Here is a 26804-nt window from a genome sequence, read left to right on the forward strand (position 1 = left end):
ATAAATTAATGGAGGTATATGAGAACTTTGACATGAATTAGTGGAATCAAATGCCAAATTTTAACTAAATATTATAGTATTTGTTTTTTAAAATACAGTTAAGATTTTTTTTTCCAATTTTAGTGGGATCACTTGACCCCAGATGTCCCTATGTGCCCCGCCCTATGTTCAGTAAGAGTTTCAAAATATACTTAGTCTGTCCAACAAAAACCATCCAGGTCATTATCGAAAGTTTGCCACCATAACCCAATAATAAAAACGATTAGAAATTGGATTAAATGATAAGTGGATGTTTGTACCGCAGGCTACCAAATTAAAAATTAGTAATGACCTTTAGTCTTTGAAAGGGCTAATAGTTAAAATAAATATTATAGTTATCATCACACTATTTAAATAACTAATAATAAAAGCAATCAGCTTACAATTTTGTAAACCGGCTTTACCAAGGGTCATGGCATGGCATTGGCGCAAATGAAAAGCACCGACGAAGAAACAAACCCCATGTCTACCACTAAACTTTTATGGCAGTTCGTATCACAACATATGTCGAGACATGTTGGACTACATAAACCAGTCCTATTGTCGCAAGTATTATGTGGATTCGGCGAGGGTCCTCCTCATTGGTAGTAGCACGATCAAAGAGGCACCACAAGAGACCGATCACCATTGCTTTCTCTTGATGGTCCGTGTTTGGACTTGCATCTCTTGATGGTCCAAGAATAGGTCATGAAACAAACAGAAATCTGTCAAGTTATGTAGTCATCATCTTATTTTTTGTGTGTACTCTTAAGTCTGAACACGTTAGAGATAGAAAAATTATAAGATGAAAATCTACGAGCCTATGATGGTTAACAAAAGCCAAGGTCAAAAGTTAATAGCTGTTCTTTTGTACTTCTCAAAACCATTGTTCACTTAGGAACAACTATATGTTTCTCTATCAAACGTTACTTCATTGATGAAAATCATAGAAGAAACCCAAAATTCTGATAAGAGTTAAGAAGATAGTTAAAAGTATATATATCTATATATATATATATAATGGCTTTACAACTTGAAAAAATTGGTAAGAGATACAAAAATATGTTGCTTTGATTCGAGATTTATAGATTAAAATAATTATTTGCTTTTAAATGCACGAACAAAAGCTTCGAACTTCTTAACTAGCTATTGAACCACCTTAGCTTATTATTATGTTTTTTTAACCACAAGCGTATTATTATGTTATAAGCTACGAACTTCATATTATGTTACACCTTAGCTACGGACTTCATATTATGCTATAAAGAATGGTAATCTCCACTTTGGAGCTTATAACTGGATCATGGAAAAATGCTGGTGGGTGCAAAGATTTGAAGATATCTCATTTACTTGGACGCGAAGAAAGACAAATTAGGTGGCGGATCTTTTGCCTAAAGCTAGAATTCCGTATGACAATTTATTTGTATGCTATTACAATGTACTTACTTTAATTGTTCATCCTCTTCATGAAGGATTATGTAAACTCCACCTAAGTTTAATAAAATTGGTTGTTATAAAAAAATTATGTACACTACAATTTCTTACATTTAATTATATATTGATCCACCTTAGCTTCTTAAAAGTCCAATACCACAAAAATAAAAACTTATCTATTACAACACATCAAAAGTGTTTTGAAATAAAACTATGAAAACCCTTTAAACAAGAGAAAACAAGAAAAAACACTTTCTTTGAATTTAAATACTTTCAATATAAAACAAAATCAACAATTAAATATAACAAGAGATTATATAAAAATAATACAACAAAATCAACAATTAAATATAACAAGCAACTATAGTCTATAATATTTGATATTCATATAAAAATCAACAATTACATATAAGAAGCAATTATCCGCGCGAAGCGCGGAAAAAAGATCTAGTATAGCTAAATACACTATAATGCTTGTGTGAGTGCAAATAATAATTAATATTAACAGTCATTAATTTAATTTGGTTTATTCAGTGGAAACGAGCTGAAATTTATCATGCATAAATATCGAAATAAAAATCTATTAATACAAATATAAAATTTTATGCCTAGATGAACTATATTATTAGAATAACGGTATTCTAACAAGAATGGTAATGTTTTAGTCGTAGTCCTCTCTATTTAAGCTTTGAATGTTATGATTCGCACCGCATCGCAGTTAACAATAACAAAAATCTCTACATATACTATATATCTATATGTTTTTATTATTTTTTTAACCGCACCGCATTTATACCGTTTTTTCACACTTCAGAATCCGCTATTACCTTTCAAAATCTTAAATAGACAGATTAATCAAAGATACATTTGATTTTTTCCTACAATTAGCTAATGATTGTTTCAATAGTCAAAAGCCTATTTTGGAACAATAAAGGATAATAATATTTGACAAAATCAAGAATGCATTAATTACATTTGACTAATTGGCTATACTGTATTATTTAAATGATTATTTCCATAATAGATGTCTAGTTTCTTTTTGTAATACCTACAAAATTTTGACCTCATATCAATTTTTAAATGAATTTGCTAATTAAACTGACTGATTATTTTATCTTTATTTCGCTAATTAATTCTTCAATAGTCAAAAGTCTATTTAAAATAAAATCTGATATATTTTATTATATTCTATTTATTGTTTTCTCATTTAAGCAAACAATTTTATTTTATGTGCTAAAAAGTAAACAAAGTAAAAAAGAACATCCCTTACCTTACGACCAGTATATAGACATATAAGTATGACATTACTACACCAAAGTCGCCGAAAAGAAAAATATCAAACAAAGAATATTGATCATGGCCAAGTTATCTTGTTCTTATTTTCTTGTACTCATGATTGTATTCTCAGGTAATTTCAATTTCTCATTTCCAATTAAACAAAAATATTATGATATCTAAGTAAATGATTATATTTTTATATATATTTTTTGTTAATCCCATGCTTTTGTAGTATGTTTAATGGTTGAAAAAATTGAGGGAAAGATATGTGAAATAACGCTTAAAGTAGGAACAGACTGTATAAGGTTCTTTTGCGCTCAAGACTGCGCCGGGCAATACTATGGCGGGCTTGGATATTGTTTTGACGATCCTAAAGTTCCCGGACCTCTTAACTGTCGTTGTAGATATGATTGTTAAAGAGATAACTTTATGAAAAGTGGTGATAAATATATTAAATAAATGTAAGGTTTTTGATCAAAATAAAACCTATGAAATTCTATATTCTATAAAAGATATCGATTTATAATTAATTTAGGCCATCCAAGTCAAATTTTTCTTGAGACCAATCAAATCATCTAATATATTCACGTTAACTATGCCAAGGCACTCACGAGTCACGACCAATAATTCATGACGAATTGCTTTCTTTCTTTTCCCCTCTTCAATTTTTTGTCGTCTCAAAGTAACCTTAAATCCCCAAAACATACATACGAATCCATGAATTTTATTTCAACTCTAATTATTTTTATTCTTCTTTTACTCCAGCCGTTACATAAAATTAGTCAATTGAGTGTTTTTATTCTTTTTATATAAACCGCAAACATCCTCTTTCCCTCTCTTTCTACGTCGCATTGCCGTCGTACTCAACAGCGGAACATCATTTCATCGTATTACTCCAAAAGAATAAAAGATCTCGAGATGGTAGTAAAAGCGAATGTGTGTGCCCTGTAGATGAGGTTCCTCTCTAGTACCTGATATTTCATGATTTTAATAGTTTTTAACATATATTTATTATTCATATTAGTGTTTTGAGTTGCATTTAGGTGTCTACATTGCGTATATTTGTCCATTTATGTGCATTAGGGTCTAAAGTGCACCCTTGAGAAGTTTGGGGTCAAATCGCAGGGTTATCTTTGTAAATTACAAAGTTTGTAGCCGATTTGAAGACCATATAAAACTGAGGGACAAAGATTGCAAATTCGGAATATTCGCCTGGGCTAAATTGTACGATTGGAAAACTTTGGGTTTGATCCGAGAGGGCAGTTCTGAAACTTCCAAAGTCTGGGTCCGAATTGAAAGTATATAAGAGATCAGGGACTGGTTTTGCTCACGAGCTTCTCCTCGCCGGATCTGAATCCCGACGGCGAGACTTGATTCTGACAGTTCCGGCAGCCACCACGACGGGAGAGATGGTCACGGTGACGACGGAGCACGGCAATGGAGGATTTGTGGTTCAACGGAGGCGAAATGATTTGAAAACGACAAGTGAATCCGTGCTTTGATTTCACGGTGGATATGAAGAACTCGCGGCTGAGCAGGGCGGAGGAGTGTGAGCTCGACCCAGAACACCGCGGCTTGAATCGGAGAGCACTGTGCGGAGATAGAGAGGTCGTGAGCCAGTGACGACGAAGCTTGAAGCGAAGACCTCCGTGAGTTCAGCAGGTCGCGTTTCACGGCCAGGAGAGTCAGAAGTTGTGATGGTGCTGGCTTATCGCCGGCGAGAGCTGAGAGTGACGGAATAGGAGCTCGCCGTGAGTTGCAGAGCACAAGCTCGAGCCAGAACACAACGGAGACGACCCGAAGTAGATGAACACGGAGCTCGAGATAGCGAACTGATGCAGCGACCGGTCCACACCGCTGGGAGTTGAGCGTAGCCCAGAGCGGGTGCTGCAGCGACTTGGTGCCATCGCTCGGAACGTAGCGAGCTCGGGAGTGGCTACACGGAGCGGGAAGGCCGAGTCGTTGCACTTCACGCGACCCATGGAGCGGCTTGGTGAAGCGGGAACAAGAGACCGCTCGCTTTGGTGATCTGATGCGAAACCAATTTGTTGACCGGTTTAATCCGGTTTGACCCTGTTTAATTCAACTAAACCGGCACGATTTTTAGGCCCCTATAAATAGATTTAGACCTAAAAAACTTAGTTTTTATATCATTTTCTATTAAGACTTTGTCCAAAATTGTAAAAACTTGAATCTTCTTAGGTGATGATTGTTTCCCTTAGTTTCTAGTTTTAGTTTTTGGTTTTCAGATTTTAGTTTTAGATTTTGGTTTTTGGTTTTTAACTTTTAGATTTTGATTTTTGATTTTCAGCTTTTGGTTTTGGTTTTTGGTTTTTAGATTTTGGTTTTGCTGTATTCTTAGTTTTTTTTATAAAATAAGCAATACATTGTTTTAAAATAATATTTTTTTTAAAAAATTACCATTAAAATTTATCAAAATATAGTGGATGTTATTTAAAATAAAAACATTACCATGTTTTAATTATTTTATTTTTAAGTGTTATACTTAAATATAATTAATAAAATATCTATAAATTATTAAAATTATAATATTTTAAAATTTTGAAATTATTTATAAATTTTATTACATAAAATAATTTTCATTTTTTAGAACTTGTATGGCTATTTTTTCAAATTAATATAATATATTGTATTGATAAAATATTTTAAATTTATAATTTTTAGTTGTTGTTTAGTATGTATAATAAAATTATTCAATAATTTAATTATAGATATTAATAAGTAATTGGTTACAACTAATACTAATATTATCTATATTTATTTACATATATGAAACACATAAATTATTTTACATTAATGTTAAATGATAAAAAATATTGTATGGGAATTTTATCTTTATGAAAACATTATTTACTTAATTATTAATTAATTAAAATATAGTATTTTATACAAAATAAACAAAATTCGTTTTTGTATTGAAAACCCACAAAAGTTGGTTTTTGGCTTTTCTTCACAAATTGGTTGAAATTTTGAAAAACTAGCTTCCCTAAATGAAATGGTTTTTACAAAAACAAAAACTAAAAACTAAAAACTTGATTGGATAAAAAATGGTTTTTACAAAAACAAAAACCAAAAACTAAAACAAAAACTACAAACAATCAACCTCTTAATCTAAAAAAATACTTCATCTTATATTTGTGTTTTCTTGCTCATTAACATGATTAACATTGAATCTCATATGGATTTAAGGTTTTTCATGGAAATTATTGAGTAGACACTTTGTGATTTATAGGCTAGATAGATTATGTGGATATTTATGTTATTTCTTGCTTGATTAACATTGTTCTATGCTTGATAAGTGTTCTTACTTGATCATTCTCATCTAAACCTTAAACTATTTTACGCCCGAAAGGTGTTTGTTTAAATGTTTGAATGAACTTAGTATTGCTTTTTACATATTTGGCCAACGACAATTGATGCCCGAAATATTTAGTGGTTAGTAGACTTGTGTTTCATGCATGCTTGATTGTGTTAGGTTAACGACAATTGAAGATTTTAATTCATGATTAGCATAAATTTTTTTACCACAACAGTTGATTAATTATATTGAATGAGATCTAGACCTATAGACTTCTTGATTGTTTTGTTTGAACATACTAGATTAAACCTAGATCACTTTATATCAATTATCATTGCCCATGGATCCATCCTTAGTTGATTGAATTCTTGCACTATTTTCTTGATTGGATTTGAGATCAACTTGTTTATATTTTTAGTATATTAGCTTGTTACCAATCATTCATCTTCTTATTTGCTTAGACTAGGAAAATTTGTATATTCCTAGTGTTATGATCCTTAGTTCCTTGTGTATTCGATCCTAAAATGCTACAATAACATACCATTCGATTGTGGTATTGTTGGCACATTAGATTAATTGGTCTGTGCTTAAACGCATCCTCTGCGATTTGCATAAGAACGAGATTTTGATTGCAAACAAGAAAGATTCATTTTCTATTATCTTCAAACTCTGTATATATCCATAGATAATGAATGAGGGAGTTTAGAGTAGCATTTCGTTTCATAGGTCAAGGGAGCTTAAGATTACTTCTACAGATCTGCTAATATACTTCTTTTAAAAGGGTCGTACATTGTAGTTTAGTGCGTTAAACATATTTGTTTATCAGTGATACAACTCAGTGATACAACTCAGTGACACATCTAAAAAGCTTGAGAAGAAATTTGCTACTGGAGCTTCAGTTGTCAAGGTTTGCAGAAGGATGGATTTCAAATACGAATAATATAGGTTATTTGCTTACATATGTATAAGTGATACTGAGTCCTGCTGGTATTGTGAACAATGGGGAACATATATGATCTGAGTTAAGTAGCTTATGGTTTTGTAGAGTTTGTTATGCTTTAAGTTTTGGGTCTCTAGTTTCAAAATTTGAATTAACAAAACTATTGACCCTTAAACGCATTAGAACGTAACCACTCGGTTTAATATAATAAACGAGATTTCTGAAATGTTTTGTCCCTAACTAACTCATTAAGCACTTGATCGAATCTCATTCTCAACATTCCCTTAACAAATATACTTGTTCTCTTGATCTTCTTTTGAAATTATGGTTCTGATTTGAAATATATTCTTGTATATTACTCTATGTTTTATTCAAATACGTCAATCATAGTAGCTATATAAGCTGGGAAATGATTCAGCAACTTTAAATAAATATAGCTAGATAGGTCAAAATCCTAATTCTTTTCCCGCACTGTTTTATGTAAAAAGATTTTTATTCATGTGACAATAAAGATTTCGGGTCTTGTGTAACATCATACGAGATACATTTAAGCTTATCAAGTATAAACACAACTGCAAATACTGTGTGGCTTGCTAGGCTTGTTATTTGCGAGACAAAGGTAGGCATGGGCAAAATGTCCGAAACCCGAACCCGAACCCGGACCCGGACCGAAGTGGAGAGATTGGATCGGTTCTGGATCCATTGAAATACCTGATCGGGTTTAGCTAAGCGATACATTGGGTTTCAGGATCGGTTCAGTTTAAATCGAAAACCGATGAGTAACCCGAAGTAACCCGAACATATATAACATATCAAATATATGTATACATAACGGAACACGTGTACGGCTTATACATTACAGAACACGCGTGAGAGAGTCTTTCCCTTCTCGAGACTTCGTGTTTCGATAGTTGCTGAGTTTCGATACTTTGGAGACGAAAAATCATCAAGCAAGAGTCGATTGATCTTCTTCTACCTTTCGAAATCCCTAATCGTATCTGCTATTAAACCTAAGGAGCCTCTCATGTTTCAAACACTCATTCACTCTCCATCTTCTTCGTTTTCGCGAAATCAGTTCAGGTAAATAACACTTTTTCAATTTCGAAATCCCTAAGTTTTGATAAATTTACTTGTTCTGTGATTCAATTGGCTTTGAGACTTTGAGTTTTATTAGATGAAATCCGATTTTAAGAAAATGCATTTAGGTGTTTAGTGTTTTCGATTTCTTAAGAAAATCCGAGTTCTATTTGAGTTATTTATAATCGATTGAATGTTGGAGGTTTCTTTTAGGTGTTTTCGATTTCTTAATCTCTTTTGATCATGAATGATTCTGACTCTCTTTTTTTACAGATGGATTCATCCGCAACTCCAAACCGTGATGATCGTGAGAATGACAAAGACGTTGAAGGTGATGAAGTACAAGAGTTGATGACTCCGGATAACAAAGGCGAGCGTAAAGTATCATCTGGAGGCAGTGAAGAAACACACAAAGCGAAGAAATCTCCTCGGGTTCTTCCTACAAGGTCGGAAATTTGGAACCATTTCACAAGAACAAAGGAGAATCGTGATAGATGTATGTGTCATTACTGCAAGAAGACATTTTGCTGCACAACAAGGTCGGAAACCTCAAACTTGTTGAAGCATATCAGTATCTGCAGAAACTTCAGGTCATTCACAGAGGGCCAAAGTTCGACTCAAACCAATATCGATGAAGAAGGAACACTGAAGTGTGCAAAGGTCAGTGCAACCACTTTCAGAGAAGCTACAAATGAGATGATGGTGATAGGACAGTTACCGTTGAGTTTCATAGAAAGTGCTGCTTGGAGACACTTTTGTCAGATTTCTCTTATGTTTTATAACTCAGGCATTGTTTAATTCTTTAGTATAAATTGGTATCTGACTTTGTATGTTATGTGTGTAGATGGATCTGGACAAACCTAAGGAGCCAATTTAAGGATAGTAACATTATGGATCCGCCGGATAAAGATCCGGATCCGGATACCTTAAAATTGTCCAGATATCCGATCCGTCCCATGCCTATACCTTGATGAATGAGACTTTTATTCAATCAAATTTTTATATTTACTTTTTAATTATTAAAATAATGGTAAATAGTCAAACAAGAGTGATAATGTTTTAATCTCAGTCCTCTCTATTTAAGTAGACAGTTTAATCAAAGATACATGGGAGATACATTTGATTTTTTCCTATAATTAGATAATGATTTTTTTCAAAAGTCAAAAGCCTATTTTCCTGTAGACTAACAAAGGATAACATTTGAAAATCAAACACACTTAGGGGTGGACAAAATATCCGAAAATTTTGATTCGATCCGTTATTCGTTTCGATTCGATCCGAAAAATCCAGATATCCGTAGCTTAACGAATCAAAAGTAAATACTAAAATTCAATATCCGTCAAAGACGAAGCAAATCACAAATACTAATATTAAAAAAAAAACAGATATATCTGATCTGTTATATACATATATATATATATATATGTATATATGTTTATAAAATTATATAATATATATAATTTTATATCTCTATATAAATTTTATAATATTTTTATTCACTAAATTAATTATTTAGTTATTAAAAATTTTGAAAGTATGTAATTTTTTAAAAATTGTAATGAAAAATTGTTATTTTATATCAGATTTTGTTCTTTTTTCTATAATTTTTTAATTTTTAAAATTTAAAATTATTTTTTTATGGATCGAATCGGATATCCAAAAAATTACAGATCGAATCTGATCGAAAAATCGATTATTCGTGGGAAACAGAGCGGATCACGGATATCCTTAAAATTCCGGATATCCGCTCCGTGTCCACCCCTAAACACACTTATACTATATTACTTAACTGATTATTTCCATATTCCTAGTTTCTTTTGTAACACCTACAAAATTTTGACCTCACATCTATATTTAAATAAACTGGCTAATTAAGCTGACTAATTATTTTATCTTTTATTTCGCTAATGATTTCTTCAACAGACAAAAGTCTATTTTTTTAGAAAAATGATAGAATTTATTATATTTTATTTATTGTTTTTCTCATTTAAACGAAAATTTTTCCCTTATGTGATAAAAGTAAACAAAGAAAAAAGAACATCTTGTACCTCACAACCTGTATATATACATATAATCATTACAACACAAAAGTCATTGAAAGGAAAAATATCAAACAAATAATATTGATCATGGCCTAGTTATCATGTTCTTATTGGATCAATTGCTCTAGTGCCAAAAAAAATTATTCTCAGATACTCCTGTCCGAAAAGTGAATTAAATAAAACTGTACTTAATTCTGAGAAAATAAAAAAAGACCATGAAACCAAAAGAAACTTGGATAATTATAACCCAACCAGGGATTTTTCGCGGACCATCCAGACCTGACTCATAAAATCCGGATCTCCAGTGTTCATAACTTCAGAAAAAATACTAAACTTGGTGTAAGTGTAATCACAAGTTGAACTAAGTCGCACTTTTAGTAACTATACAACTTAGTAAAAGTTCAACTAATTTTGATTGTATCTTTTACATTTGCAATATGTTCTTTTTTGGATACAAGGTTGTTATTGATGTATTTATTGAAGTTAAAATAAATAAAAACTAGAGACATTACATTATGTGAAATTTATTTTACATAAACGATGTATTTTACATAAACTTAGCAAAAGTAGATAAAATTACATGTTATAACTTATAAACACACCACTAATCTTCAAATGGTCAGTCACAAGTGGTCAAATGAATTTCATTGCAAAAGACCTAAGCTGCCCGTAGAGATGTCAATTGGGCTGTCCATGTCCAATGGATATGTCCAAATGGACAAAGCAGTTTATTGGACATTATTTTTCTTAAGTCCAAATTGTACCTAGTCCAAACCCAAAATAGACCATTCCAAATAGACCGTCCGCGGGGCCCAAATAAAATGTATGCCTTAATACTAAATCTATAAAAAAACATAATTTCAAATTCAATTTATATAAAAGTACATATACAATGTGAAAAATGTGATTTTACGATTTTAACAAGAAAATACAATTTTGCAAATTTAATGAAAACATGATTTTGCAATTTTGGCGGAAAAACGCGATTTTTGTGGTTTTTGTAGGAAAACACGTTGAGGTCTTGGAGGGGGAAACGAGATTTTGCTGTTTTGGCGGAAAAAAATGATTTTATGGTTTTGGCGAGAAAATGGGATTTTGCGGTTTTGGCGAAAAAACATGATTTTACAGTTTTGGCGGAAAAACGTGATTTTATGGTTTTGGTGGAAGAACAGGATTTTACGGTTTTGGCGGAAAACACGCAATTTTGCGGGTTTGACGGAAAACGCGATTTTGCGGTTTTGGCGGGAAAACATTATTCTACAGTTTTGGCGGAAAAACGTGATTTTACATTTTTGGCGGGAAAACGTGATATTATGGTTTTGGTGGAAGAACATGATTTTGTGGTTTTGGCGGAAAAACACGATTTTGCGGTTTTGGCGGGAAAACATGATTTTGCGGTTTTGGCGGGAAAACATTATTTTGCATTTTTGGTAGAAGAACGTGATTTTGTGGTTTTGGCGTAAAAACATGATATTATGGTTTTGGTGGAAGAACATGATTTTGCGGTTTTGGCGGAAAAACAAGATTTTGCGGTTTTGGCGGGAAAATATGATTTTGCGGTTTTGCTGAGAAAACATTATTTTGCAGTTTTGGTGGAAGAACGTGATTTTGTGGTTTTGACGGGAAAATGAGAGTTTTCAAATTTATGGGAAAACATGATTTTACGGTTTTGGCGGGAAAACGTCATTTTATGGTTTTGGTGGAAAAATATAATTTTGTAAATTTGGCGGGACAATATGTTTTTTACTTTCTGATTTTTTAAATTTTTTTTTTCTATATTTATAAAAAAAATTATATATTTTAAGGTTTATTGGACGTCCATGTCCAAATGGTTTTAGCCCATCTAATTTGGACTTAATAGGTTTGAGTCCAATTGGACAACTTTAAATTTTGGGCCTAATATGGTCAGATCATTTGGGTTTGGTCTTGGTTAACCCATGGTCATTAAGCCCATTTGACATCCCTGCAATGCATATTGTCAGAAACAACGTTCACAAATGAACACCGGTTCTATTATTTCGGAGCACCAGCAATGATATGAGACGCTGGGATATATCATTTCTAATAGAGACATAAAGATATCAAGTTTTTCGTAACCCCATTGGCCTGAGCATATGATAAACCATGGATTTGACCCACATTTATCCATGGGTTTGACCCGCTTCCATTTCCATGTAATATAGGTTTTAACTACTAATTATTATATTATAGAGTCTATTTAGGATATTTATAGGATCATAAAATTTGAAGGAAAATGATGATTTTGGTTGGAGCATTTTGGAGATATCTGGAGTAAGCACCCGAGATGACCATCGAGTTCGACCATCGGTCGACATTGAAGAGGAATAATCGATGGATGTTCACATCTTGACATAGATCAACAGCAAAGCGCGCAGAAAGCCCGTTTGGTCTCAGACAACTTAGAACCCAAGTCTTCACCAATTTACAAGATTACCCCTAACGAGTTTTAACCTAATTATATAAGCTTGCCAACATGTTAGAGGCAAAGTGTGCTTTCTTGTTTTACTGATTTTACAACAAAGGTTTTCTAAGATTTTTAGTAGATTGGAGAGAAGATCCAAAGAGATTTGTGATTGGAACTCTGTTGATATCTATCTATTTATCTATGCAGTTTTTATACTTTATTGATGTTATGAATTGCTTGCTATATCTCAGTAGTTCTCTGGTTAGATTTTAGGGTTTAAAAAATTTATGAGGGATTAGCATCAACTATAGATTTCTAAGTTGTGATATTCATTATTAGAATTATCATTAATGCATGTTTTTATATTAGCTACCTAAAACTTGCCTTATGAGTTGTAGACATAAGCGATAGCTTGCATCTCACCCTGAATCCATCCTAACTGAGCTAAGACTTGCTAGAATAAGCGAGAGCTGATCTAGTAAGCTTAGTGAGCATATTCAATCCGCACATTAACGTTTGACCAAGAGCATTGACCGATATTCCTATCGAATAATCGGTCGACGTTTCAACAAGTGTATCGATCGATATTCTATTGACTAATCAATCGACACTGGTCAATAGACAAACCTAGAAAGCGAAAGCTTAAGGGTTTGTTATTAAGTGTTGAGTTCTATAATATCATGCATACAACTTATTAGGCATCTGTAAGATTATAATCTTGATTACCTGAATAAAGCCCCTAAGTCTAGCTATTTCCATTTAAGTACCAAAACCCCAATCAATCAATCGAGCAATTATTTCCTCACAAACTTGCAACTTTACATTTAAATCATTAAACAACCTAGCTTAACAATTCCGATTAGATTTATTAGGTTCCCTAGCTCCTTGTGGATTCGATCCCTAAGTACTACAACTGAACCTCTTATTTGAGAGAGTAATTCACTCCTTAGGGTAATTTGAGTGATATCAGCATACCGAAGTAGCGATCGTGTGATCCATCCGATCAACACATTCACAACCAAAACTAGGATAGTTGCGAACCAATCCTCTATCATCAACACTAAATACTAAGTAGAAGAAAGACACATCTACAATACAAAAAAGAATTAAATCAAACCATTAAGTTATACATGGTTATACAGTTATAGTATTTAAGTTATACTAAGTTATACATTCTTACATAGTTTTTTCAGTAACCAACTTTGTCCAACGTTTCCCAGTTCTAGTTGTTTTCTTCTCTTCAATTTGTTTCAATAGTTACCTCGGAGTTATCAGCATTCTTTGATTCCCGATGTTCTATCTTTTCTTATACAGTTGTTGATTATCCAATTCTCTAATAGACAGACCATTCACACTTTCCGATCCTCGATTAGTCCAGCCCAATTACAACTATGAATCTTGTAAATCAGAATCTCTGTAAATCGATCGTCTATGGTGGATGAAGGATTCTAAACATTGGCTTTAAGATACATACCCTGTAAAACGGAATTAATAGCTCGATGATTCAGCATCCAAGCGAAGAAACCGAGTTAGCTCAATGCAATGATAGCGAGGAAGAAGATAACGCCCAAAGAAACCCACATGTGAGATAAGAGAGAGAAAATAACAGATTCGATTACTCCCGATTTAGAAATGGAATAATGATTTTTGATTGGTCATCTGACGTCATTCAGTCTCAATTCAATCTGCCTTGGTAGAGAAATGGCACTTTCGACATTAACCATCAATATAGAGAGTATCAGAATAGATAAGAGTATGGCAGAATAAGTAAGAGTATGACCAAATGAATTTCGCCTCATTAAGGGCATCTCAGCGTTTAACCCGTTCTTATTTTCTTGTACTCATGATTGTATTCTGAGGTAATTTTAATTTCTCATTTCCAATTAAACAAAAATACTATGATATCTACGTAAATTATTATTATACATATATATATATAGTTTAGTTATAAAATATTACAAAGTTTATGAATATAACCCGCTTTCACGATAAATGATAATTTATTTAAATGAATGCATTTAAATAACTGGTTAATCTATCAATTTAATATAATTTTATCATATTCAATTCATACATCACCTTTATTTTAATATAATATAGATTATAATGATAAAATTTATAAAAGTAGCAAATAATTTTTATTTTTATTTTCTTTTGTTTTATAATAAAATATTAATCAACATTAATTAGAGTATTATTATATTACTAATTATGAAATTAATTAATATATTTAAAAATTTTGGTAGGATTTTGTTAGATTTTTCTCAACATATTTTGTTATAACTAAAAATAAATTTTAAATGTATAGTTAAAATTGACTTATTATTAATATTTTATTGATTATTGAGATTTAATGTAGATAATCAAGTATATCACATTAAGTTATTAATTAAATGGAACTACAGTAGAACCTCAATAAATTAATACTCGATAAATTAATAATCTCTACAAAATAATAAATTTCGCCGGTCTCAACTTGGACATGTTCAAAATTTGACACAAATCGATAAAATAGTAAGATAATAATTTTTAGAACATTCTATGCAAATATATTGTCCAATTAAAACTATAAATTAATAATTCCTATGTATACATATTTTATATAAGTAAGAACCTATTATTATATTATTATATTATTATTTTTATATTCACAATGAAATTATCTTTATATTTTCTTAACACTTAATATATCCAAAACTACATTGAAGTTCTATGCAATATATATTATATACATCAAATAATATAATAAAATTAATATAAATGTCAATTTTTTTTAAAAAATAACAGTTAATTCCTATACACTAAAATTAATTATTTTTCATATCTTAGATTAAATATATCTTAAAATAGGAAATTTTGGTAAATTAATATCTCTATAAATTAATAAAATCTCAATATTATTAATTTATAGAGGTTCTACTGTATTATGACTTGTTAGAAAAAAAAATTTAATTAATAGATTAGATATTCTATTTATTGTTTTCTCATTTAAGCGAACATTTTTCTTTTATGTGATAAAAATTAAACAAATAAAAAAGAACATCATATACCTTACAACTAGTATATATAGACTTATAATCATTACTACACCAAAGTCACTGAAAAGAAAAATATCAAACGAAGAATATTGATCATGGCCAAGTTATCATGTTCTTATTTTCTTGTACTCATGATTGTATTCTCAGGTAATCTCAATTTCTCATTTCCAATTAAACAAAACTATTATGATATCTAAGTAAATGATTATATTTATATATATATTTGTCGTTGATGCCTTGCTTTTGTAGTATATTTAATGGTTGAAAAAACCGAGGGAAAAAATATATGTCAAACAACCATTGACAAAGGAGTGGAGTGTGTAAGGTCCGTTTGCCGTAAAGACTGCGCCCAGCAACACATTGGCGGCCTTGCATATTGTTTTAACGATCCTGAAGTTCCCGGACCTCTTAACTGTCGTTGTTATTATTATTGTTAAAGAGATCGTTAATGTGATAAAACCTATATTAAATAAATGTAAGGCCACGAATAAAAATAAAACCTATAAAAATTAAAAATCTATATACTATTAAAAATATTGATTTCAAATTCATTTAGGTCACCCAAGTCAAATTTTTCTTCAGACCAATCAAATCATCCAATATATTCACGTTAACTATGCCAAGGCACTCACGACCAAGAATTCTTGACTAATTTGCTTTATTTCTTTCTCCATTTTCAGTTTTGTTGTCGTCTAAAAGCAACCTTAAATCTTCAAATATACGTACGATGATACATCATTTCCACTCTTTCTACATCGCATCCACCTTCGTACTCAATGGCCGAACATCAGTTCACTGTTATTCCTCATAAAGAACAAAGATTTCGAGATGGTAGTAAAAGCGAATGTGTGAGCCGTGCGGACAAGGTGCCCTTTATTATCCTCTTCGATTTGAATCTGAATCAATATTAATTAATCATAAGAACAAGATTTTGATTGTAAACAAGACAGATTCATCTTCTATCATCTTCAAACCCTGTAGATATACATATGGTACATCATTCAAATTACTCTAAAAAGTGGTTTTACTCTCTCAAATAAGAGGTTCGGTTGTAGTACTTAATATCGAATCCACAGCGAGCGTGAACACACAATAAACTCAATACATTCGCAATTAAGCTAGGCAATAGATGAATAAAGCAGTAAATAAAGTAAAGCAGGGTAACAAGACAATTGTTCAGTTGGTTGATTGAGGTTGTAAACAATAAGAATAAATAGCTAGAGTTATGATTCATGTAATCAGAATTATAGAGATAGAATGATTCAGATATGAGGATGAAAATTCTAGAACTCAGTATCTAATGCACAAGATGTCTAGCTTCCGCTGCGAATCAAGTCTTTTGATTAAGTCCAATATCTCAAATGTCGTTTGTTGATATGGATCGAGCATCGATCGATGCTATTGAGTTAGCGTTGATCGATGCTGCCTTAGGCAAGCATTAGAGAGCTGATTGATAGCTTCACTAGTCTTAACTAAATCAATTGTTGCTTGTTTCTAGCAATCGTAGCTCAATATAATATATTCTGGTGCAGAACCTGCTGCGGTAGTTGTCCACAATCCTAATATCAGGGTTCGAGTTAGCTCCTCTAGAACACAAGCAGTAAGATTAATTCTAATAAAGGATTTTCTATAAATTCACCCTAGCAATTCTATAATTTTTTCTAATCCATCAAGAACCCTAATTAACCATATAAACTCACAAAAAACCATAGATGAATAGATAAAATAGAATAAATAATAAAAACAATAGAGTTTTAAAATTACTCCAAAGGAGTTCCTCTATTCTCTCTTAACCTAAAATTAAGAACAATGAATAAAATAAAGTGTAGCCGTCAACAATGGCTTAGAAAACACATAAATATGGTTTAAAGTCGGTCATAAGCATTCTGGTAATTTGTGGTGGCTTCTGGGCTTAAGTAGGTCTTGAATACATACTTGGCCTGCGTTCTGGTATCACCGTCGATCGACAATCGATCGACACTAAGGCTGTGTTGTCGATCGACATTCATTCGTCTCCTCAACAGCTTCCTCTCGTGAGGCAGACATACCACTCTTCAGTAAAACGGACATAAGTTTAGATCTAACCGTTGGATTAACCTCAAATGGGTGGCATTGGAAATCTAACTCAAAGCTATATCTATTGTCAAAATATCAGCTAAATCGCTCTGTGAGAAGGTCTCCATCGATAGGTAAACTTCTAATGTATCTGTGCAGTTTGCACTTCAAAAGGTTCCAAAATCACCAAAGTTCTCCAAATCTTTCCTGAACCTGAAAACACTCTAAAACATACTCCAAGCTCATATAATAAACTCTATATAGTACATATAATATGGTCTAAATGTGGTGAAATCCATGGTATATCACCATATATAGTGAATGAGGGAGTTTAGAGTAGGATGTCAATTTCGTTGCTTAAGATTACTTCTTAAAATCTGCTATTATACCTTCTTTTAAAAGGGTCGTACATTGTAGTTTAATGCGTTGAACATATTTGTTTATCAGGGATACAACTCAGTGACACATCTATAATCTTGAGAAGAAGTTTGCTACGGGAGCTTCAGTTGTCAAGGTTTGCAGAAGATGGATTTCAAATACGAATAATAGTTTATGAGCTTACATATATATCAGTGATACTGAGTCCTGCTGGTCTTGTGATCAGTGGGGAACTATATGATCTAAGTTACGTAGCTTATGGTTTGTAGAGTTTGTTATTCCTTAAAGTTTGGGTCCCTAATTTCAAATTTGCATTTACAGAACTATTGACCCCTAAACGCATCAAAACGTAATCACTTGGTTTAATATAAACACGATTTTTCGATCTGTTTGTCCCTAACTAACTCATTAAGCACTTGATCGAACCTCACTGTCAACATTCCCTTAACAAATATTTGTACTCTTGATCTTCTTTTGAAATTATGGTTTTGATTGGTAATATTCTTGTATATTATTTCTCTATGTTTTGTTCAAATACATGTCAATCAGAGTAGCTAAGCTGGGAAAGGATTCAGCAGCTTTAAATGAAGATAGCTAAATATATAGGTCGAAATCCTTATACTTTTCCCGCACTGTTTTATAAATAATTTTTTATCCATGTGACAACAAAAATTTCGGGTCTTGTTTAACATCATACGAGATACATTTAAGCTTAGCAAGTGTAAACACAACTGCAAATACTGTGTGGCTTGCTAGGCTTGTTATTTGCCAGACAAAGGCCATCCCCCTGTACTTCATAAAAAAGTGGTTGGCATTCTTGAATATTGCATGGCCTGTTAAGCTTCAAGAGCACAATACGTGTTCTTCTATCCGCTCCATCTGCACTTGGCAAAGCCAAAAAGGTATAATAAGAATAAAAGAGCTTACCAATAGATTTATATTTAAATATACACTAGATTTTGACCCGCACAGGCGTGCGAGTATATTTTAAAAAAAAATATAATGCTATTTGCTTTTTATGTTACTATTTAGAGTTGGGCAAAAAACTCGAACTCGAAAAATCGAACCGATCCCAATCCGAATAAGTAGTACTAAATCCGAACCAGAATTGATTAAATATCTGAATTATTCAAAATTTTGGTATTTGAAGAACTGAAATCTAATCCGATCCGAACCGAAGTATTTTGGGTATCCAAAATAGATTTATATATTTATATATATTAATTATTTTTAGATTTAATATATATAAATACATCCAAAATATATATGATACTTTTAAGTTCGCATAAATGCTTGAAAAAATATACAAATAATCAAAAGTAAATATCTTATATAGTTAAAAAATACTCAAAACTCCAAAATACGTAAATAATTATTAATTCTCTATCCAAATATGTAAACCAAACCTATTTAAATTGGTTATCCAATTCCGAACCAAATCCTCAAAGATCTGAATTGGACACGAAATCCCAAAAAGACCCGAAAACGAACCCGAACGCCCACCCCTAATCACTATTATATATATATCCTATATGTGTCATCATAGGTTACAAAATATGTGTTATCATATAATTAATCGTATTTTATACGTACCATCAAATAATTGTTTTTATAACTAATAATATTTTATACGTACAATCATATAAATAATCACATATATTATAGTTTAAAATTTAATTTGAAATATAAAAACCATAATTTAAGTTGGTGTTTGAAATTGGGCTTTGTATTGTATTTTTATTATATATATTGAAAACATTTTTATAATAGTTATTGGAAATATGTTAGTAAAAATCAAATTAATATATGTATATTTTTGAATGAATTTTTGATATAAATCAATTTTAAATCATTATTTTGATTTGAATATATATATCAAGTAACATAGACCCATTACTTTTTAATATAATGTAATGGATTTCCAAATTTTTAGTAGCATAGCCAATTTTTTTTCCTAACTTACTGCTATCCATGTTTCCAAACAGTACTATTTTTTTAACTACTATCCATATTGCCAAACAATTTCAATGTGTACTTCAACTTTAATAATATAGATACTTTATAGCAACAAAGGAAGAGTTGGTTTCACCTCTTTATCCGGAACTCAAGCATTATAAATAGTCTCTTCCAACAAAAGAAAAGTTCTATAAGTAAGTATATCCCCTATATATTAAAAGAGAAGCATTAAAAAAGTTATAACATTTAGTTTGTATTAATTAAAAAAGTGACATGCTGAGTTGTCACGTAATTGGAATGCTAATTTTGTTTACGTGGCGGATTGAGAATCAATTGAGAATTTTGTTAGTCCAAAATTAAATTGTTAGGGTATGTTATATTATATAGTATGCCCATTATGGACCATTTATTTATCAAATTGAAATTATTATATATTTTTCCTTAAATAAAACCTACGAAATTATCTAATGTGATTAAGATTAAATAATAAAGATTTGCTAACAATCTGTATACTTTCTATCATTTTTGTTTAATTATTTATTATTAAAATAAATTACACAATTACATGAATCATATAATAAAAAATTAGATTTTTTTGTATATGTTGTTTTTTGAATTTTTCAAAACGAGTATAAATTACTAAAACTGTTATAAGTCTCACATAAACTTTTGTGATTAAGGTTTAAATTATTTTCTATAATAAGATACAATGATTATAAAATTATATGAATAAATCATTTTATTTTAGAGAAAAAGACTAAGATAGCACCAAACCAAGTTTTTGTTCCCAAAGTAGCACTCAAGGCTCAAAGTCACAAAAATAGGTTTCATTAAAGAGGTAAATATACACTTATACCCCTTGGGTTAATTAATCCAAACCTTAGGGTTTAGAGTTAAGGGGTGGGGTTTTGGAATTAGGGTTTAAAATTTTATAAAAAATAAATACTAAAATAAAAAATAAAAATTTTAAAAGCAGTTTCAAAAAGTATTTTTAAATTATAAAAAGAAAATTTGAAAAAAAAATAAAAAAAATTTCGAAAAAAAAAAATTTCAAAAAAAAAATTATAAAAATTTCGAATCTGAAAACATATAATCTGAAACTATAAAAAAAAATTATTTTTTTCATTTTTTTTATTTTTATTTTAATTATTTTTATTTATTTTTGTTTGTTTATTTAATTTTAAACCAAGGGTATTAGGGATATTTTACTCTTTAATGAATGTCATTTTTGTGACTTTCTCCTTATAGTGCTATTTTTGAAACATAAACTTCAAAAGGTGCTATTATTGACAATTGCCCTTTTATTTTAATAGGTGTTTATGTTAATATATATATATCATATTTTTTAAAATTAAACTGTACATCTTATGAAAATACATACTTATATTTTCATATATGCGTTGAACACATACTGAAAAATTAATATTTAAATTTTGAAATATTTTTTTAAATGATTATAAATTATTGAAACCACTAAACATTCCACATTTTAAAAAAAAATCGTTGGTGTAAAATTTTGTTACAAAATTATGCAAATAATCATAAAATCAGTAGAAACTTCATTTAGTAAATATTCATATTAAAAGTAATGTATACTATATATATATGTTAGTATCGTTTAAATTTAATTATATATCATATACGATAGATAATATTGATTGTTTTAATTTATTTACCCTATACGACCGTTTAATTTATATGCGTACACTATTTATTACATAATAGTAACTGATTTCTTAGTTATTTAATATATACTTATTATTTTATTATTTCATAATATGCATAAAACATAAAATAAGTAATAATATAAAATATGTATTCTGTTCAAGGCGCGGATCTTAACCTAAGTATGTATCTCTTTAATAATTTTAAATCTTAAACATATTCTAAATCTCAGGCCAAAACAAAATAATGAAATGAGAATAAACTCAAAAATCAATATTTATATCGAGTAATAACTAAAATGAAAAAAACGACACAAAAATGAAAAAAACATATTGAAGATATATAGGATGGGCACGCGAACGTAAACTTCTCATAACTATAATTAACTTTTAAATTTCTTAATTGTGATATAAAACCGATATGACATAGTTTCATTGTAATCAAATAGTAGGTCTGAGATTTTTTGGCCTAAACGTTAGGTTCTTATGCGATAAGTGATTTTTTTACCTAAAATATTTTTAAAAATGAGATGAGCTCATCAGTAAACAAATTATGTAATTAACAAAAATATTTTTTAAAATTTTTTTAAGAGCCAAAAATATTTATTTGATCAAGAATATAAATTTTATTTTTCCATACGATATTTCTTAAATAATTTTTATATAAATTCATCATGCGCTTTCGCAGGTCTTTATCCTAGTATGTTAATATATAAACGAACGAGCATATATTATTTGAAAATGATTAGTTGAAATATCTTATACATGAACATTTTTGCCATGACTTGGGAAAAAAACTAGAGGATTCTGGTTCCATGCACACTCTTAGGCTATAATTATTTTTTTCTCAATTTTTGTACATAACTATTCGTTCTCCTGATGATTAAAAATATAACATTTCATCCAAAAAAAAACTAGAGGATTATGTTAACACAATGATTATTTGATTGCTACAAATGTTATGATATTGATAAATGGGATAGACAAAGAGCGTTTATATTGATTAGAGAAACAGAGAGAAACTCTTTCTAGCAGGGGTGGGACTTTCTACCATTAAGAGGAGCATAAGCACCACCAGAGAAATGTTCGCTACTAGGTCGACAGATGGAGAGAAGATGAGGCACTGGCTTCATGGAAGAAAACCGTACCTTTGTCAGGCGAGAGATATCCAGACTTCTCATTTTGAGGTTAAAAGAAATGATTTAGAGCAACTTTTTTTTTGGTCAACAGAGCAACTTTGACTAAGACACTAAATTTGATGTTAAAATAATATTATATATATATATATATTTTTTTTTTATTATTATTATTATGATGTTTTATTTTATTTTATCTTCAATACAACACCAAGATTTAACATTAAAATTTTTGAATTTTTTTATACATAGTATTTGTTTTAATTGACTAATTCATTTAAATTTAAGATGAAAAACTGAAAAGAAATAACTGTTTATATATTGTTCCTAAAATTATTTGATCACATTTAGATTTTATGCTTGTTTGATTAAAATTTTGAATTATATAAACTTTTATCTTTTTAAAAAAGTTAATTTATGTAAAATACCAATTGAAATTAAAAATAACACTATTACAAATGTTAGTATAAAATATCTATGATATTTATCTTGGTTAAATTTTTATCTAATTTATAATATTCATTTAATTATATTATTCACTGAATTGTTATGAAATAAAAATGATAAGTATAAAACAACTAATGTGATATATTTATTTTTGCTTTAAATTTTGAATTAACTAAAAATATTAATTTAGTTATATTACTAAATAAAATAAAATTATGATGATAACTAAGATATGACAAAACAAAAATGTATTAATTACATTTGACTAATTATACACTTATACTGTATTATTTAAATGATTATTTCCATAAGAGATGCCTAGTTTCTTTTTGTAACTCCTAAAATTTGTTGACCTCACATCTATATTTAAATGAACTGGCTAATTAAACTGACTGATTATTTTATATTTTATTTCGCTAATGATATCTTTAGTGGTCAAAAGTCTATTATAAGTAAAATCTGATATAATTTATTATATGTATTGTTTTTCTCATTTAAGTATATATTTTTATTTTATGTGATAAAAAATTAACAAAGAGAAAAAGAACATCCCATATTTTACAACCTGTATATATAGACATATAATCATTAATAGACCAAAGTCATTTGAAAAGAAAAATATCAAACAGATAATATTGATCATGGCCAAGTTATCATGTTCTTTTTTTCTTCTACTAGTGATTATATTCTCGGGTAATTTCAATTTCTCATTTCCAATTAAAAAAAATTACGATTTATCTAAGTAAGTGATTTATTTATTTTATTTTGTCGATGCTTTGCTTTTCTAGTATGTTTAATGGTTGAAAAATCCGAGGGAATGCTATGTGAAATAACCATTGACCAAGAACAGGACTGTGAAATGTTTTTTTGCACTCAGGACTGCGCCAGGCATTATAATGGCGTTGGAGAATGTTTGGACGATCCTAATGTTTTCGGACCTCGTAACTGTCGTTGTAAATATAACTAGAGCTTGACCCGCGCATCCGCGCAGGTGTTAGTTTTTTGATAAATGAATATTTATTTGTATAAGTGATAATATATATTTTAAAATTTACCCGTTTAATTTTTTTTTAATATGACATTTATAAACACAATAATTTTATAGTTTATATTAAGTAGTTTTATTTTATCATGTAAACCCTTAATTATATCATCCATTTATTTAGAATACGACCTGTAAAATCACACAAATGTATTTTTATTTTTTATGGATCAAAATTTTATGATTATATATAATGAAATTATTGTATAAACTGTTTTTATGGATCAAAATTTTATGATTATGTATAATGAAATTGTTGTATACTATTTATTATGTATATGTGGAATTAGTAAAATAATTATCGTATAATGTATGTAATTACGAAATGTATATATGAAATTAATTATTTTCAAATACACATATGTATAATAAAAAGGAAAAGACAAAAAATATTAAAAGTTAGGTTTATTAATTATTGTTGCCATGATTTTTTAGTTAGAATTTGATTTTGGAAATACATTAATTGAAGAGAAAAGACAAAAATCCTAAAAGATAGGTTAATTAATAACTTCAGTGGCATGCCATTGTAAATATAGTGGAAAACTAAGGGATAATCTAATTTTGTACTCCTATTTTAATAGATTAGATTGTTAAATGGATAATTTTGTGAAAATATGTGATAAATATATTAAATAAATACAAGGTTTTAAAATAAATATAAGGTTTTTAATTCATTTAGATCATCCACGTCAATTTTTTCTTCAGATCAATCAATTCATCTAACTTATTCACGTAATCTATTAACTATGTCAAAAGACTCACGACCAAGAGTTCATGACTAATTGCTTTCTTTCTTTCTCGCTCTTCAGTTTTGTTGCCGTCTCAAAAAACCTTAAATCTCCAATATACGTGCGGCGGTACGAGGTTTACATCTTCTTCCCACCCCTTCCATGAATTTAATTTTAACTCTAATTATTATTTCATCCGTTTCATAATAGATTGATGTTTTAGAAGATGTTTTTTTTGTTTCAAAATAGATGATATTTTCATATTTTGATATTATCTTTAATTTTATTAAAAAATGTGTAACCAATCAGATTTTGCAGTTATTTCTATAATTGGTTGAATAATTTTTAAAATATATTTTTAAATTTACTTTTTAGAAGAAAAAAAAAATTATTAATATTTTTGCATCAAAAGAAAACATCATGTATTGTGAAACAAATGAAGTATTATTTTTTGTTACTCCAGCTGTTACATAAATTTGTTATTTGAGAATTTGTATCCCTTTTTATATCCTCTTTTCCTCTCTTTCTAAGTCGCATCTGTCGTCTTACTCAACGTCCGAACATCAGATCACAGTTATTGCTCTTAAAGAACAAGAGATCTAGAGATGGTAGTAAAAACGAATGTGTGAGACGTGAGGACGAGGTGCCTCTCTTTTATCCTCTGCGATATATTTGAATTTGAATCGATCTTAACTAATCATATCATAAGAACGAGATTTTGATTGCAAACAAGGCAAAATTCATCTTCTATTATCTTCAATGAATGAGGGAGTTTAGAGTAGCATGTCAATTTCTTACTGGCAATTGCAATCGCAGAGTCTCAAACATCCGAGAGCTAAAGCATACGTAATAGTCCCTAGTAGGCCTGGGCATAATATCCGTAACCCGAAATCCGAACTAAACCCGAACCCAAAAACCCGATCCGTATCTGGTCCGAAATGTAAAAAATATCCAAGTGGATCTTGTAAGGCGGTACAAAACATATCCGAACCCGAAGTATTATTAATCGAATCCGAACGGGACCCGAAAAACCAAAAAATCTAAAAAAATATCCGAAGAAACCGATCCGAATGTCCAAAATAACTACCTTAAATACTTAATTATATATAAATAAATATATATTTCTTATGTTTTGCTTTTAAATTTTATTTTGGGTATATCCGAACCGATTCGATATAACCCGAATCCGAATTATATATGATTAGTTTATGGGTTCTATGATATGATACAAAACCGATCCGAACTCGATGTGTTATATCCAAACCCGACCCGTACTTGCAAATTTACTAGAATGAGACCTAAAAGATGTTATAAAAGAAAACCAAAATCTGAAAAACCCGATCCGAATGCCAACGGATACCCGAATGCCCAAGCCTAGTCCCTAGTATGTAGGAAATGGACTCTCAAACAGGGTGATTGAATAAAACAGAGAAACGGATGCTCTGTTTTGCTAGACAAGTAGATGCTTTATCAACGTGTGACTATAGTTGTTTCCCTTTAGATGCTTTACACAAATCTAATATTCAAGATTTTCCCAAGCTATGCAGTTTTTTTTTTTAACACCCTAAGCTATGCAGTTTAGAAATCTTTTTAAACAGAATGATGAAACTACACAAATACTTAAATCTGAAAAACTTGGAATCTGAAATAGGGAGCTTCAGATTACTTCTTTAAATCTGAAAAGGACCGTATATCTAATCTATTAAAACCGAAGTACATTTATTACTTAACCCTAATTTTTCCTAAATAATTATAAGGAATTGCCACTGACATAATACTATAAATATACATAAATTAAATGAAATAAATGGTTGCTAAAAACCTTAT

At 29.9% G+C, this 26804-nt stretch overlaps 1 protein-coding gene and 3 long non-coding RNA genes across 4 annotated transcripts; all 4 read left to right on the plus strand.

The window, feature by feature from the left end:
- Positions 1-1579: 1579 nt before the first annotated feature.
- On the plus strand, positions 1580-3260 carry LOC103834631 (defensin-like protein 159). The gene is made up of 2 exons (XM_033276983.1): positions 1580-2860; positions 2963-3260. The coding sequence occupies exons 1-2, from the start codon at positions 2809-2811 to the stop codon at positions 3145-3147; spliced, it is 237 nt and encodes a 78-aa protein (XP_033132874.1). The 5' UTR covers positions 1580-2808; the 3' UTR covers positions 3148-3260.
- Positions 3261-5258: 1998 nt separating this feature from the next.
- Positions 5259-15652, plus strand: LOC103834632. The gene is made up of 2 exons (XR_004450164.1): positions 5259-8069; positions 8340-15652. It is a non-coding gene; the product is annotated as an uncharacterized LOC103834632 (long non-coding RNA).
- Positions 15653-16300: 648 nt separating this feature from the next.
- On the plus strand, positions 16301-19258 carry LOC117127254. Its single transcript, XR_004450166.1, has 2 exons — positions 16301-16437; positions 18074-19258. It is a non-coding gene; the product is annotated as an uncharacterized LOC117127254 (long non-coding RNA).
- Positions 19259-21433: 2175 nt separating this feature from the next.
- On the plus strand, positions 21434-24281 carry LOC117127253. Its single transcript, XR_004450165.1, has 2 exons — positions 21434-23900; positions 23996-24281. It is a non-coding gene; the product is annotated as an uncharacterized LOC117127253 (long non-coding RNA).
- The last annotated feature ends 2523 nt before the right edge of the window (positions 24282-26804 follow it).

This window comes from Brassica rapa, chromosome A08 (genome assembly GCF_000309985.2).
Source record: "Brassica rapa cultivar Chiifu-401-42 chromosome A08, CAAS_Brap_v3.01, whole genome shotgun sequence".
Taxonomy (NCBI): domain Eukaryota; kingdom Viridiplantae; phylum Streptophyta; class Magnoliopsida; order Brassicales; family Brassicaceae; genus Brassica; species Brassica rapa.